This window comes from Notothenia rossii (genome assembly GCF_949606895.1).
Source record: "Notothenia rossii genome assembly, chromosome: 10".
NCBI lineage: Eukaryota > Metazoa > Chordata > Actinopteri > Perciformes > Nototheniidae > Notothenia > Notothenia rossii.
Window position 1 is genome coordinate 1,217,693 of NC_136908.1, and position 14,685 is coordinate 1,232,377.

General features: G+C 46.2%; 3 protein-coding genes across 9 annotated transcripts in view; all 3 read right to left on the minus strand.

The window, feature by feature from the left end:
- Window positions 1-216, minus strand: part of glcci1a (glucocorticoid induced 1a) — an 11,239-nt gene extending 11,023 nt beyond the window's left edge. For 2 of the 3 annotated variants that reach the window (XM_079655795.1, XM_079655796.1), the window contains exon 1: window positions 160-211. The gene's annotated coding sequence lies outside the window, so the exon portion shown is untranslated. Of the gene's footprint in view, window positions 1-159 lie in introns of all 3 variants that reach the window. The other variant, XM_079655798.1, reaches the window with a different exon arrangement.
- Window positions 1-14,685, minus strand: part of LOC307022902 (class I histocompatibility antigen, F10 alpha chain-like) — a 455,191-nt gene that overhangs the window by 306,598 nt on the left and 133,908 nt on the right. The window lies entirely within an intron of this gene.
- Window positions 1,319-14,246, minus strand: umad1 (UBAP1-MVB12-associated (UMA) domain containing 1). Of its 4 annotated transcripts, none has more exons than XM_079655841.1 (5): window positions 14,088-14,246; window positions 10,808-10,898; window positions 3,928-4,010; window positions 3,522-3,728; window positions 1,319-3,302 (listed from the first exon to the last, which is right to left on the minus strand). In XM_079655841.1, the coding sequence occupies exons 2-5, from the start codon at window positions 10,887-10,889 to the stop codon at window positions 3,024-3,026; spliced, it is 651 nt and encodes a 216-aa protein (XP_079511967.1). In that variant the 5' UTR covers window positions 10,890-10,898; window positions 14,088-14,246; the 3' UTR covers window positions 1,319-3,023. The 4 variants fall into 4 exon arrangements, with proteins under 4 accessions (XP_079511967.1, XP_079511968.1, XP_079511969.1 ...); XM_079655842.1 differs by having other exon boundaries at window positions 3,597-3,728; window positions 14,088-14,245; XM_079655843.1 differs by having other exon boundaries at window positions 3,597-3,629; window positions 14,088-14,244.

Sequence of the window (14,685 nt, forward strand, 5' to 3'; positions counted from 1 at the left end):
GCACCTATAGTGTTCAATTATTGCAAAATGGTGAAATTGTCACATTTGTTAAGGTAGTTTGGTGAAGCTTCGCTACATACAACACATACGACATTAAATTAGCACCAAGCTATTTAAACCACGATGGTTGCATTTTTAGATGAATTTGCATAAAGTTACCTTTGCGAACAGAAGAGCAGGGGGGGGGGGGGGTTGTTCAGGCGATGCAGCTATCCGGCGGAGAGAGCCTCTGCCCGGGCACCAGCCTGCTGTCAGAGCCGATAACAGCAGCGGAGGATCCAGGAAGAGGAGGGAGAAGTACTCAGGTACTAAAGTACAAGTACTCAGATCATGTAGTAAAGTATAAGTACTCAGATCATGTAGTAAAAGTAGAAGTAGTCAGATCTTGTACTTGAGTAAAAGTATAAGTACTCAGGTCTTGTACTTGAGTAAAAGTAGAAGTACTCAGATATTGTAGTTAAAGTATAAGTACTCAGATCTTGTACTTGAGTAAAAGTATAAGTACTCAGGTCTTGTAGTTAAAGTACTTGTACTCAGATCTTGTACTTGAGTAAAAGTAGAAGTACTCAGGTCTTGTAGTTAAAGTACTTGTACTCAGATCTTGTAGTTAAAGTATAAGTAATCAGGTCTTGTAGTTAAAGTACTTGTACTCAGATCTTGTAGTTGAAGTATAAGTACTCAGATCTTGTACTTGAGTAAAAGTAGAAGTACTCAGGTCTTGTAGTTAAAGTACTTGTACTCAGATCTTGTAGTTAAAGTATAAGTACTCAGATCTTGTACTTGAGTAAAAGTAGAAGTACTCAGGTCTTGTAGTTAAAGTACTTGTACTCAGATCTTGTACTTGAGTAAAAGTAGAAGTACTCAGGTCTTGTAGTTAAAGTACTTGTACTCAGATCTTGTAGGTAAAGTATAAGTACTCAGATCTTGTACTTGAGTAAAAGTAGAAGTACTCAGGTCTTGTAGTTAAAGTGCTTGTACTCAGATCTTGTAGTTAAAGTATAAGTACTCAGATCTTGTACTTGAGTAAAAGTAGAAGTACTCAGGTCTTGTAGTTAAAGTAGCCTACTTGTACTCAGATCTTGTACTTGAGTAAAAGTAGAAGTACTCAGGTCTTGTAGTTAAAGTAGCCTACTTGTACTCAGATCTTGTACTTGAGTAAAAGTAGAAGTACTCAGATGGTGTACTTGAGTATGTTTTGCTTACATATTTAACTGTAACGTATGAAGTGTATACTTAAGATGTTATAAATGTAAGACCGGTAAGAGAAGTGTAAATAGTAAGGTTGTGTCCACTGAACAGATTAAAAACACACATTAAAGACGGTTCAACCTTTTTTTATTAGTACTTCATCCTAAAAGACCATCAGACGGGGACTGGCTGTTTGTTAAAGGCACATCAGGTTTGTTTATGGACAAACAATCCAAAGGTATAGACAAGTCCTGGGTTAAATCCTCACCTTATGCATTCTTCTACTTGGCAAAAACTAGTTTTAAAAGCTCATATGTACACACTTATTCAAAAGAAAACACCCGTGGTATTCATGTTCTGCACATACACACATGCAGAAGTGATATGTCCCATGTTTTCACAGCATTTCACAGCAATACAGCAGAACAGATTGTTACTTGGTTGATTACCATCATTTCTCAAAGAATCAAATGATTAGAACATAAGGACAACGCCCACAGAACCTTGAGCTACTTTCACTAACTGCTCTTCTAAACTCAGGTTTACCTGCAGTCCTTCCATCAGTATAACAACAGAGTTACGTCATACTAGTTTGACTTCATTATTTCAGTGGCTTACAAGAGGACAGGTTGGGGTTTTGACAATTACAACTAGGGCATCACGAGGGTCCGTATGTTTGTTGTTTCACTGCGTTCATCGATCAAGACAGCAGGTAAGCATGTACTTGGTTTCTATTAAGGTGAATAAAGTCTCAACTCTTAAAGAATTACAATAAGTGATTTTTCCCAGACACTTAAAAAAAACACACACACACACACACACACACACACACACACACACACACACACACACACACACACACACACACACACACACACACACACACACACACACACACACACACACACACACACACACACACACACACACACACTAAAGGGTTTCAAACATATCTTTGATTAAATGTAAACATGGATCCTCTGACGGCGAGAACAGGGCGATGTCTGCAGGAGTAACACGTGCAGAAACTAAACGAGTGCCATGAACCAAGGTGAACTAATGGATAAAGCAACGACAAATGAAGGGAAGCAGAACTCGAACATGGAGAGGGTTTGAGTCAAAAAGTATTTCCTAAAATGTCAAATATATATAAATTGCACAAGAGCTCGTCGGTAGAAGCAGTTCCCTACATGCTGCACAGGAATAGATATTGGGTTATTATTTCTGTCCCTTATTCACTGCAGACCGTGTTTAATGACGTGGGAAGGAGCTTGTTGTCACTAAGATGTCATTAGTTATTGCTTTAAGTGCAACGTCCTTAAATGACCTGATGACTTTGCAGTTTACTACAAATAAAGGCTTTTATTTTGTCGTTCAAGCCGGTGGTTTTTGCAAAATCACTTCTTAAATTCGTCCGTAGTTTATAGACCAGCGTCTTGTTTTAACTTCCACCTACAGCACTACGAGTTATCAAGACGTCTGGATCCAGATACTATGTGGTTAATAACAGAGAGCAGTCTTTAAAACCAGGGAAAGACACTTATTCAAATTCTTTTTTTAAAGTCAGAATTTCTTTTTTGTATCAATTTCCCTCTTTTTTTTTTTTTTTAAGTGAGCTGGCCGGCTCTCTGTTGATTGGTCAACAGCTTAGAGATGTCCCGCCCCTTAGCCTATCACGTACAATGTGTCACTATAGGCTCAGGAACAGGGGATTTGAGCCTCTGCAGACCATTTACATGCACTAACAGCTATAGGACACTAGAGGAAGAGGGACAGCAGAAGACGGGGGAGGGGCTCTTTACATGAAGGTGTCTCTCCCTGGCGTAGTGAGCAGACTAGGCGTGGTGCAGCACGGAGTTCTCCAGGCTGAAGTCGTACTGGAAGCTGCTCAGGTTGTAGCTCAGCTCTGGGTCCAGCAGCAGGTCTGGGATCAGCTGCAGGCTGGACATCACTGTGAGGACGTGAGGGGACAGAGAGAAGGGAACGTCCTCCAGGAGGTCCGGCAGGACGGAGGAAGACTCCCCCACTGAGGAAGAGGAGGAGGGGGGAGGAAGAGGAGGAGGGGGGGCGGGACGCTTTATATCAGAGGCGAGAGAGGGGTACGGACAGGAGTACTGAGGAAGAGGAGGAGGAAGAGGAGAGAGAGGGGTTTCATTTTATAATTAAAGAATGATACAAATAAATATATGTTTTTATGAAACACACGTTAGAGTAAAAAGATAAACATTAAATACAAATATTTATTTAAACATAAAAAGTATTTGAGGTTAAATAAAATAAAATACAGAAAAGAATAATATGTTTAGAAACATGGGAATGTGAAAATGTCTCACTGAGGGAGAGGGTTCAGGGGCAGGAGGAAGAGGAGGAGGACGAAGAGGAGGAAGAGGAGGGGCGGGACGCTTTACCTCAGAGGGGAGAGAGGGGTACGGACAGGAGGACTGAGGAGGAAGAGGAGGAGGAGGAAGATGAGGAGGAAGAGGAAGAGGAGGGGCGGGACGCTTTACCTCAGAGGGGAGAGAGGGGTACGGACAGGAGGACTGAGGAGGAAGAGGAGGAGGAGGAAGAGGAGAGAGAGAAGGATTTAATGATCACGAAAGGAACTGTGAAAGTTAATCCATTTTATAATTAAAGAATGAAAACAAAAACTAAAAAGAGAAATATATAATAAAATGTAAAAACATCATATTTTATGGATAGTTTGTTGAATATCAAAGACTCAGATGAACATGACCTCACCTTGGGCGGCTGCACGACGACGTACCCTGAAGACGGCTGAGCAGCGTTCAGACTCCTCCCCCTCTGCTCCTCCAGCGTCTCTCCTGGAGACCAGAGGACAGCGTTAATCACAAGGGACGAGAATCAGTAACTCAGAGAGACATGAGGAGAGTCAGGACTCAGAGAGACACGAGGAGAGTCAGGACTCAGAGACACGAGGAGAGTCAGGACTCAGAGAGACACGAGGAGAGTCAGGACTCAGAGACACGAGGAGAGTCAGGACTCAGAGAGACACGAGGAGAGTCAGGATTCAGAGAGACACGAGGAGAGTCAGGACTCAGAGACACGAGGAGAGTCAGGATTCAGAGAGACACGAGGAGAGTCAGGACTCAGAGACACGAGGAGAGTCAGGACTCAGAGAGACACGAGGAGAGTCAGGATTCAGAGAGACACGAGGAGAGTCAGGACTCAGAGACACGAGGAGAGTCAGGATTCAGAGAGACACAAGGAGAGTCAGGACTCAGAGACACGAGGAGAGTCAGGACTCAGAGAGACACGAGGAGAGTCAGGACTCAGAGAGACACGAGGAGAGTCAGGACTCAGAGAGACACGAGGAGAGTCAGGACTCAGAGAGACACGAGGAGAGTCAGGACTCAGAGACACGAGGAGTCAGGACTCAGAGACACACGAGGAGAGCTGGAGCTCTGATGGAGTCAGGACTCAGAGAGACACGAGGAGAGCTGGAGCTCTGATGGAGTCAGGACTCAGAGACACAAGGAGAGCTGGAGCTCTGATGGAGTCAGGACTCAGAGACACACGAGGAGAGCTGGAGCTCTGATGGAGTCAGGACTCAGAGAGACACGAGGAGAGCTGGAGCTCTGATGGAGTCAGGACTCAGAGACACAAGGAGAGCTGGAGCTCTGATGGAGCCAGGACTCAGAGACACGAGGAGAGCTGGAGCTCTGATGGAGTCAGGACTCAGAGAGAGACGAGGAGAGCTGGAGCTCTGATGGAGTCAGGACTCAGAGAGACACGAGGAGAGCTGGAGCTCTGATGGAGTCAGGACTCAGAGACACACGAGGAGAGCTGGAGCTCTGATGGAGTCAGGACTCAGAGAGACGAGGAGAGCTGGAGCTCTGATGGAGTCAGGACTCAGAGACACGAGGAGAGCTGGAGCTCTGATGGAGTCAGGACTCAGAGACACGAGGAGAGCTGGAGCTCTGATGGAGTCAGGACTCAGAGAGACACGAGGAGAGCTGGAGCTCTGATGGAGTCAGGACTCAGAGAGACACGAGGAGAGCTGGAGCTCTGATGGAGTCAGGACTCAGAGAGACACGAGGAGAGCTGGAGCTCTGATGGAGTCAGGACTCAGAGAGACACGAGGAGAGCTGGAACTCTGATGGAGTCAGGACTCAGAGACACGAGGAGAGTCAGGATTCAGAGAGACACGAGGAGAGTCAGGACTCAGAGACACGAGGAGAGTCAGGACTCAGAGAGACACGAGGAGAGTCAGGATTCAGAGAGACACGAGGAGAGTCAGGACTCAGAGACACGAGGAGAGTCAGGATTCAGAGAGACACGAGGAGAGTCAGGACTCAGAGAGACACGAGGAGAGTCAGGACTCAAAGAGACACGAGGAGAGTCAGGAATCAGAGAGACACGAGGAGAGTCAGGACTCAGAGAGACACGAGGAGAGTCAGGACTCAGAGAGACACGAGGAGAGTCAGGACTCAGAGACACGAGGAGTCAGGACTCAGAGAGACACGAGGAGAGCTGGAGCTCTGATGGAGTCAGGACTCAGAGACACAAGGAGAGCTGGAGCTCTGATGGAGTCAGGACTCAGAGACACACGAGGAGAGCTGGAGCTCTGATGGAGTCAGGACTCAGAGAGACACGAGGAGAGCTGGAGCTCTGATGGAGTCAGGACTCAGAGACACGAGGAGAGCTGGAGCTCTGATGGAGTCAGGACTCAGAGAGACACGAGGAGAGCTGGAGCTCTGATGGAGTCAGGACTCAGAGACACGAGGAGAGCTGGAGCTCTGATGGAGTCAGGACTCAGAGACACGAGGAGAGCTGGACCTCTGATGGAGTCAGGACTCAGAGACACAAGGAGAGCTGGAGCTCTGATGGAGTCAGGACTCAGAGAGACACGAGGAGAGCTGGAGCTCTGATGGAGTCAGGACTCAGAGAGACACGAGGAGAGCTGGAGCTCTGATGGAGTCAGGACTCAGAGAGACACGAGGAGAGCTGGAGCTCTGATGGAGTCAGGACTCAGAGAGACACGAGGAGAGCTGGAGCTCTGATGGAGTCAGGACTCAGAGAGACACGAGGAGAGCTGGAGCTCTGATGGAGTCAGGACTCAGAGAGACACGAGGAGAGCTGGAGCTCTGATGGAGTCAGGACTCAGAGACACAAGGAGAGCTGGAGCTCTGATGGAGTCAGGACTCAGAGAGACACGAGGAGAGCTGGAGCTTTGATGGAGTCAGGACTCAGAGAGACACGAGGAGAGCTGGAACTCTGATGGAGTCAGGACTCAGAGAGACACGAGGAGAGCTGGAGCTCTGATGGAGTCAGGACTCAGAGACACAAGGAGAGCTGGAGCTCTGATGGAGTCAGGACTCAGAGACACAAGGAGAGCTGGAGCTCTGATGGAGTCAGGACTCAGAGAGACGAGGAGAGCTGGAGCTCTGATGGAGTCAGGACTCAGAGACACACGAGGAGAGCTGGAGCTCTGATGGAGTCAGGACTCAGAGACACACGAGGAGAGCTGGAGCTCTGATGGAGTCAGGACTCAGAGACACAAGGAGAGCTGGAGCTCTGATGGAGTCAGGACTCAGAGAGACACGAGGAGAGCTGGAACTCTGATGGAGTCAGGACTCAGAGAGACGAGGAGAGCTAGAGCTCTGATGGAGTCAGGACTCAGAGACACGAGGAGAGCTGGAGCTTTGATGGAGTCAGGACTCAGAGAGACACGAGGAGAGCTGAAGCTCTGATGGAGTCAGGACTCAGAGACACGAGGAGAGCTGGAGCTCTGATGGAGTCAGGACTCAGAGACACGAGGAGAGCTGGAGCTCTGATGGAGTCAGGACTCAGAGACACACGAGGAGAGCTCTGATGGAGTCAGGACTCAGAGACACGAGGAGAGCTGGAGCTCTGATGGAGTCAGGACTCAGAGAGACACGAGGAGAGCTGGAGCTCTGATGGAGTCAGGACTCAGAGAGACACGAGGAGAGCTGGAGCTCTGATGGAGTCAGGACTCAGAGAGACACGAGGAGAGCTGGAGCTCTGATGGAGTCAGGACTCAGAGAGACACGAGGAGAGCTGGAACTCTGATGGAGTCAGGACTCAGAGACACGAGGAGAGTCAGGATTCAGAGAGACACGAGGAGAGTCAGGACTCAGAGACACGAGGAGAGTCAGGACTCAGAGAGACACGAGGAGAGTCAGGATTCAGAGAGACACGAGGAGAGTCAGGACTCAGAGACACGAGGAGAGTCAGGATTCAGAGAGACACGAGGAGAGTCAGGACTCAGAGAGACACGAGGAGAGTCAGGACTCAAAGAGACACGAGGAGAGTCAGGAATCAGAGAGACACGAGGAGAGTCAGGACTCAGAGAGACACGAGGAGAGTCAGGACTCAGAGAGACACGAGGAGAGTCAGGACTCAGAGACACGAGGAGTCAGGACTCAGAGAGACACGAGGAGAGCTGGAGCTCTGATGGAGTCAGGACTCAGAGACACAAGGAGAGCTGGAGCTCTGATGGAGTCAGGACTCAGAGACACACGAGGAGAGCTGGAGCTCTGATGGAGTCAGGACTCAGAGAGACACGAGGAGAGCTGGAGCTCTGATGGAGTCAGGACTCAGAGACACGAGGAGAGCTGGAGCTCTGATGGAGTCAGGACTCAGAGAGACACGAGGAGAGCTGGAGCTCTGATGGAGTCAGGACTCAGAGACACGAGGAGAGCTGGAGCTCTGATGGAGTCAGGACTCAGAGACACGAGGAGAGCTGGAGCTCTGATGGAGTCAGGACTCAGAGACACAAGGAGAGCTGGAGCTCTGATGGAGTCAGGACTCAGAGAGACACGAGGAGAGCTGGAGCTCTGATGGAGTCAGGACTCAGAGAGACACGAGGAGAGCTGGAGCTCTGATGGAGTCAGGACTCAGAGAGACACGAGGAGAGCTGGAGCTCTGATGGAGTCAGGACTCAGAGAGACACGAGGAGAGCTGGAGCTCTGATGGAGTCAGGACTCAGAGAGACACGAGGAGAGCTGGAGCTCTGATGGAGTCAGGACTCAGAGAGACACGAGGAGAGCTGGAGCTCTGATGGAGTCAGGACTCAGAGACACAAGGAGAGCTGGAGCTCTGATGGAGTCAGGACTCAGAGAGACACGAGGAGCGCTGGAGCTCTGATGGAGTCAGGACTCAGAGAGACACGAGGAGAGCTGGAGCTCTGATGGAGTCAGGACTCAGAGAGACACGAGGAGAGCTGGAGCTCTGATGGAGTCAGGACTCAGAGACACGAGGAGAGCTGGAGCTCTGATGGAGTCAGGACTCAGAGAGACACGAGGAGAGCTGGAGCTCTGATGGAGTCAGGACTCAGAGACACGAGGAGAGCTGGAGCTCTGATGGAGTCAGGACTCAGAGACACGAGGAGAGCTGGAGCTCTGATGGAGTCAGGACTCAGAGAGACACGAGGAGAGCTGGAGCTTTGATGGAGTCAGGACTCAGAGAGACACGAGGAGAGCTGGAACTCTGATGGAGTCAGGACTCAGAGAGACACGAGGAGAGCTGGAGCTCTGATGGAGTCAGGACTCAGAGACACAAGGAGAGCTGGAGCTCTGATGGAGTCAGGACTCAGAGACACAAGGAGAGCTGGAGCTCTGATGGAGTCAGGACTCAGAGAGACGAGGAGAGCTGGAGCTCTGATGGAGTCAGGACTCAGAGACACACGAGGAGAGCTGGAGCTCTGATGGAGTCAGGACTCAGAGACACACGAGGAGAGCTGGAGCTCTGATGGAGTCAGGACTCAGAGACACAAGGAGAGCTGGAGCTCTGATGGAGTCAGGACTCAGAGAGACACGAGGAGAGCTGGAACTCTGATGGAGTCAGGACTCAGAGAGACGAGGAGAGCTAGAGCTCTGATGGAGTCAGGACTCAGAGACACGAGGAGAGCTGGAGCTTTGATGGAGTCAGGACTCAGAGAGACACGAGGAGAGCTGAAGCTCTGATGGAGTCAGGACTCAGAGAGACACGAGGAGAGCTGGAGCTTTGATGGAGTCAGGACTCAGAGAGACACGAGGAGAGCTGGAGCTTTGATGGAGTCAGGACTCAGAGAGACACGAGGAGAGCTGGAGCTTTGATGGAGTCAGGACTCAGAGAGACACGAGGAGAGCTGGAGCTCTGATGGAGTCAGGACTCAGAGAGACACGAGGAGAGCTGGAGCTCTGATGGAGTCAGGACTCAGAGAGACGAGGAGAGCTGGAGCTCTGATGGAGTCAGGACTCAGAGACACACGAGGAGAGCTGGAGCTCTGATGGAGTCAGGACTCAGAGACACGAGGAGAGCTGGAGCTCTGATGGAGTCAGGACTCAGAGAGACACGAGGAGAGCTGGAGCTCTGATGGAGTCAGGACTCAGAGAGACACGAGGAGAGCTGGAGCTCTGATGGAGTCAGGACTCAGAGAGACACGAGGAGAGCTGGAGCTCTGATGGAGTCAGGACTCAGAGAGACACGAGGAGAGCTGGAGCTCTGATGGAGTCAGGACTCAAAGAGACGAGGAGAGCTGGAGCTCTGATGGAGTCAGGACTCAGAGAGACACGAGGAGAGCTGGAGCTCTGATGGAGTCAGGACTCAGAGAGACACGAGGAGAGCTGGAGCTCTGATGGAGTCAGGACTCAGAGACACAAGGAGAGCTGGAGCTCTGATGGAGTCAGGACTCAGAGACACGAGGAGAGCTGGAGCTCTGATGGAGTCAGAGCTCAGAGAGACACGAGGAGAGCTGGAGCTCTGATGGAGTCAGGACTCAGAGACACAAGGAGAGCTGGAGCTCTGATGGAGTCAGGACTCAGAGACACGAGGAGAGCTGGAGCTCTGATGGAGTCAGGACTCAGAGAGACACGAGGAGAGCTGGAGCTCTGATGGAGTCAGGACTCAGAGAGACACGAGGAGAGCTGGAGCTCTGATGGAGTCAGGACTAAGAGACACGAGGAGAGCTGGAGCTCTGATGAAAAACACTGACGGTTTATTTGGAGCTTCTTCCGGAGAATTCAAAAGACATGTCACGGGCCACGAGTTGACCACAGGTTGAGATGCCACATCAATTCTGAAGAACTCTTCCTCTCGTATGATGTTTTAACTAGTTGCTGAGGGGAATCAACATTCTTCACTAGATAGACTAAACAGCTGGGGACACTGAATGACTTGCAGTTGTCGCTTATTATGGCCTCCAAGATTCCAGGTGTCCCACAACAATGACTATCTCTGACCGAGAGCTGCCCGGTGTTAAAAGGAGTCTTTTTTATTATGGTCTTGGAATGACCTTCAATCACGTCTCAAACTGAGGACACTTGTCTCAATAGCATGTTTTAAATTGAGGTCCTTACCACCAGCTGCTCTTGCAGTAATAAGTAGTGCACCTTTCTTACTGTCCTAATGGGCTCAATGTAGTGACTGCTTTTCCTCTTTAGTTTTCTAGTTGTGTTCTCTGTGTTTTATATGTCTGTGTTTTGTGTAGCGTTTCTGCCTTCTTGGCCAGCTCAGCTTTGAAATGGTTAAATAAAAATAAATAAATAAAAAGACTGGATTTAAATACAGGTTCCCCCTCTTCAGATGTGCTGTATACTAACTGATATGTAGAGACAGGAATATTTCATTGAATATCAGAATAGACAGATGTTCTCACCAACGATGACGAAGCCTCCGTCTGCTTCCTTCTCTGACGGAGATTTCTTCGACTCTTTACGGAGTCCCAAGAAACTCAGCATGATGTTCCTCTGAAACACAACATGGAGGTTAGTCTGAAACACAACATGGAGGTTAGTCTGAAACACAACATGGAGGTTAGTCTGAAACACAACATGGAGGTTAGTCTGAAACTCAACATGGAGGTTAGTCTGAAACTCAACATGGAGGTTAGTCTGAAACTCAACATGGAGGTTAGTCTGAAACTCAACATGGAGGTTAGTCTGAAACTCAACATGGAGGTTAGTCTGAAACTCAACATGGAGGTTAGTCTGAAACACAACATGGAGGTTAGTCTGAAACTCAACATGGAGGTTAGTCTGAAACTCAACATGGAGGTTAGTCTGAAACTCAACATGGAGGTTAGTCTGAAACTCAACATGGAGGTTAGTCTGAAACTCAACATGGAGGTTAGTCTGAAACACAACATGGAGGTTAGTCTGAAACACAACATGGAGGTTAGTCTGAAACTCAACATGGAGGTTAGTCTGAAACACAACATGGAGGTTAGTCTGAAACTCAACATGGAGGTTAGTCTGAAACTCAACATGGAGGTTAGTCTGAAACTCAACATGGAGGTTAGTCTGAAACACAACATGGAGGTTAGTCTGAAACACAACATGGAGGTTAGTCTGAAACTCAACATGGAGGTTAGTCTGAAACACAACATGGAGGTTAGTCTGAAACACAACATGGAGGTTAGTCTGAAACTCAACATGGAGGTTAGTCTGAAACTCAACATGGAGGTTAGTCTGAAACACAACATGGAGGTTAGTCTGAAACTCAACATGGAGGTTAGTCTGAAACTCAACATGGAGGTTAGTCTGAAACTCAACATGGAGGTTAGTCTGAAACTCAACATGGAGGTTAGTCTGAAACTCAACATGGAGGTTAGTCTGAAACTCAACATGGAGGTTAGTCTGAAACTCAACATGGAGGTTAGTCTGAAACACAACATGGAGGTTAGTCTGAAACTCAACATGGAGGTTAGTCTGAAACACAACATGGAGGTTAGTCTGAAACTCAACATGGAGGTTAGTCTGAAACTCAACATGGAGGTTAGTCTGAAACTCAACATGGAGGTTAGTCTGAAACTCAACATGGAGGTTAGTCTGAAACACAACATGGAGGTTAGTCTGAAACTCAACATGGAGGTTAGTCTGAAACTCAACATGGAGGTTAGTCTGAAACTCAACATGGAGGTTAGTCTGAAACTCAACATGGAGGTTAGTCTGAAACACAACATGGAGGTTAGTCTGAAACTCAACATGGAGGTTAGTCTGAAACTCAACATGGAGGTTAGTCTGAAACTCAACATGGAGGTTAGTCTGAAACACAACATGGAGGTTAGTCTGAAACACAACATGGAGGTTAGTCTGAAACACAACATGGAGGTTAGTCTGAAACTCAACATGGAGGTTAGTCTGAAACTCAACATGGAGGTTAGTCTGAAACTCAACATGGAGGTTAGTCTGAAACACAACATGGAGGTTAGTCTGAAACTCAACATGGAGGTTAGTCTGAAACACAACATGGAGGTTAGTCTGAAACACAACATGGAGGTTAGTCTGAAACACAACATGGAGGTTAGTCTGAAACTCAACATGGAGGTTAGTCTGAAACACAACATGGAGGTTAGTCTGAAACGTATTCATCAGGTTCAGGTCTGAAGACAGAAAGGCTCTTCTTCAGGAGATATGATTGATTTTATAGGTCTAAGTCGAAGTACTCAGATCTGTTTCTTGAGTAAAAGTAGAAGTACTCAGATCTTGTAGTAAAAGTAGAAGTACTCAGATCTTGTACTTGAGTAAAAGTAGAAGTACTCAGATCTTGTACTTTAGTAAAAGTAGAAGTACTCAGATCTTGTACTTTAGTAAAAGTAGAAGTACTCAGATCTTGTAGTAAAAGTAGAAGTACTCAGATCTTGTACTTGAGTAAAAGTAGAAGTACTCAGGTCTTGTACTTGAGTAAAAGTAGAAGTACTCAGGTCTTGTACTTGAGTAAAAGTAGAAGTACTCAGATCTTGTTCTTGAGTAAAAGTAGAAGTACTCAGATCTTGTACTTTAGTAAAAGTAGAAGTACTCAGATCTTGTACTTGAGTAAAAGTAGAAGTACTCAGATCTTGTTCTTGAGTCAAAGTAGAAGTACTCAGGTCTTGTTCTTGAGTAAAAGTAGAAGTACTCAGATCTTGTACTTTAGTAAAAGTAGAAGTACTCAGATCTTGTACTTGAGTAAAAGTAGAAGTACTCAGATCTTGTACTTTAGTAAAAGTAGAAGTACTCAGATCTTGTAGTAAAAGTAGAAGTACTCAGATCTTGTACTTGAGTAAAAGTAGAAGTACTCAGGTCTTGTACTTGAGTAAAAGTAGAAGTACTCAGGTCTTGTACTTGAGTAAAAGTAGAAGTACTCAGATCTTGTACTTGAGTAAAAGTAGAAGTACTCAGATCTTGTAGTAAAAGTAGAAGTACTCAGATCTTGTACTTGAGTTAAAGTAGAAGTACTCAGGTCTTGTTCTTGAGTAAAAGTAGAAGTACTCAGATCTTGTACTTTAGTAAAAGTAGAAGTACTCCGATCTTGTTCTTGAGTAAAAGTAGAAGTACTCAGATCTTGTACTTGAGTAAAAGTAGAAGTACTCAGATCTTGTAGTAAAAGTAGAAGTACTCAGATCTTGTACTTCAGTAAAAGTAGAAGTACTCAGATCTTGTACTTCAGTAAAAGTAGAAGTACTCAGATCTTGTACTTGAGTAAAAGTAGAAGTACCAGAGTGTAGGAATACTCTGTTACAGTAAAAGTAGAAAAGTATTCTCATCAAAATATAGTGAAAGACAGTAAAAGTAGTCATTGTGCAGATTGGTCCATTTCAGAATAATAGATATGATATGTTTTATAATGATTGATCATGAAAGTGTTCTCAAAGCTGGTAAAGGTGCAGCTAGTCTGAATGACTTTGTATACTGCAGGGTAGCTGGTGGATTTACTCCAGGTGGAACTAAAGTCTGATTCAACACTTGATTAGATTTCACATCATTCATACACATCTGAGAAGTAACTAAAGGTATTAAATACATGTAGTGGAGGAAAAGTACACAGTAGCATAACATTGAAATACTCAAGTAAAGTACAAGTACCTCTAAATTGTATTTGAGTAAATCTGTCTAGTTATCGAAACTAGTTTTAACAACAAAGTCAAATGAATTCCTCTTAAAGTCAAAACGTCTTACTTTCAGTTCTTCTCTCTAACTTAAGGATCTCATGTTTCTGTTTCTTTGAATCCACGAAGTTCAGAAGAGTTATTCTAACAAAATAAAACCCGATATGTTTTCCGTTGTTTCTTTTTACAGGGAAGTTGTTGTTATGACACCGACGTGCCTGACCTTCCGTGTTCGTGTAGAAACCACAACGCCACACACAGTTCCGCTCACAAACCCAGCTTTATGTTACAGAAGCGCAACTTTATTATTATTATTATTATTATTATTATTATTATTATCTATAAACTGTACTAACCAAGAATCATTTACAAACCTTTAATGCACTTTATTTCAGTCAGTTCTAATGGTGCAAATCAGTATGATAAAACAAATTAAATAACCCTATTAATGCTGTGTCCCTGTGATAAACGTGGTTGTATTGCTTATTTGTAATTGGATGTGTTATCTGATTTGTTTACCTTTGTTAAGAGTCTTTGAACACGTGATAAATAAAATGTATTCATGTTATTATTATCACAATAATACAGCGGAACGAATGATTGGTGATCCCGGGGAACTACATGTAAGAGCACAGCGGATATCTCGTCAAAATGCGTTCGATTTTTAC

Coding starts and splice junctions, on each gene's coding strand:
- umad1 (XM_079655841.1), bottom strand. CDS start 10,889: ATGCTGAGTTTCTTGGGACTCCGTAAAGAGTCGAAGAAATCTCCGTCA. Junction 3,729..3,927: donor TCGTCGTGCAGCCGCCCAAG/GTGAGGTCATGT, acceptor CTTCCTCCTCAG/TCCTCCTGTCCGTACCCCTC. Junction 3,303..3,521: donor CCCCTGAACCCTCTCCCTCA/GTGAGACATTTT, acceptor CCTCTTCCTCAG/TACTCCTGTCCGTACCCCTC.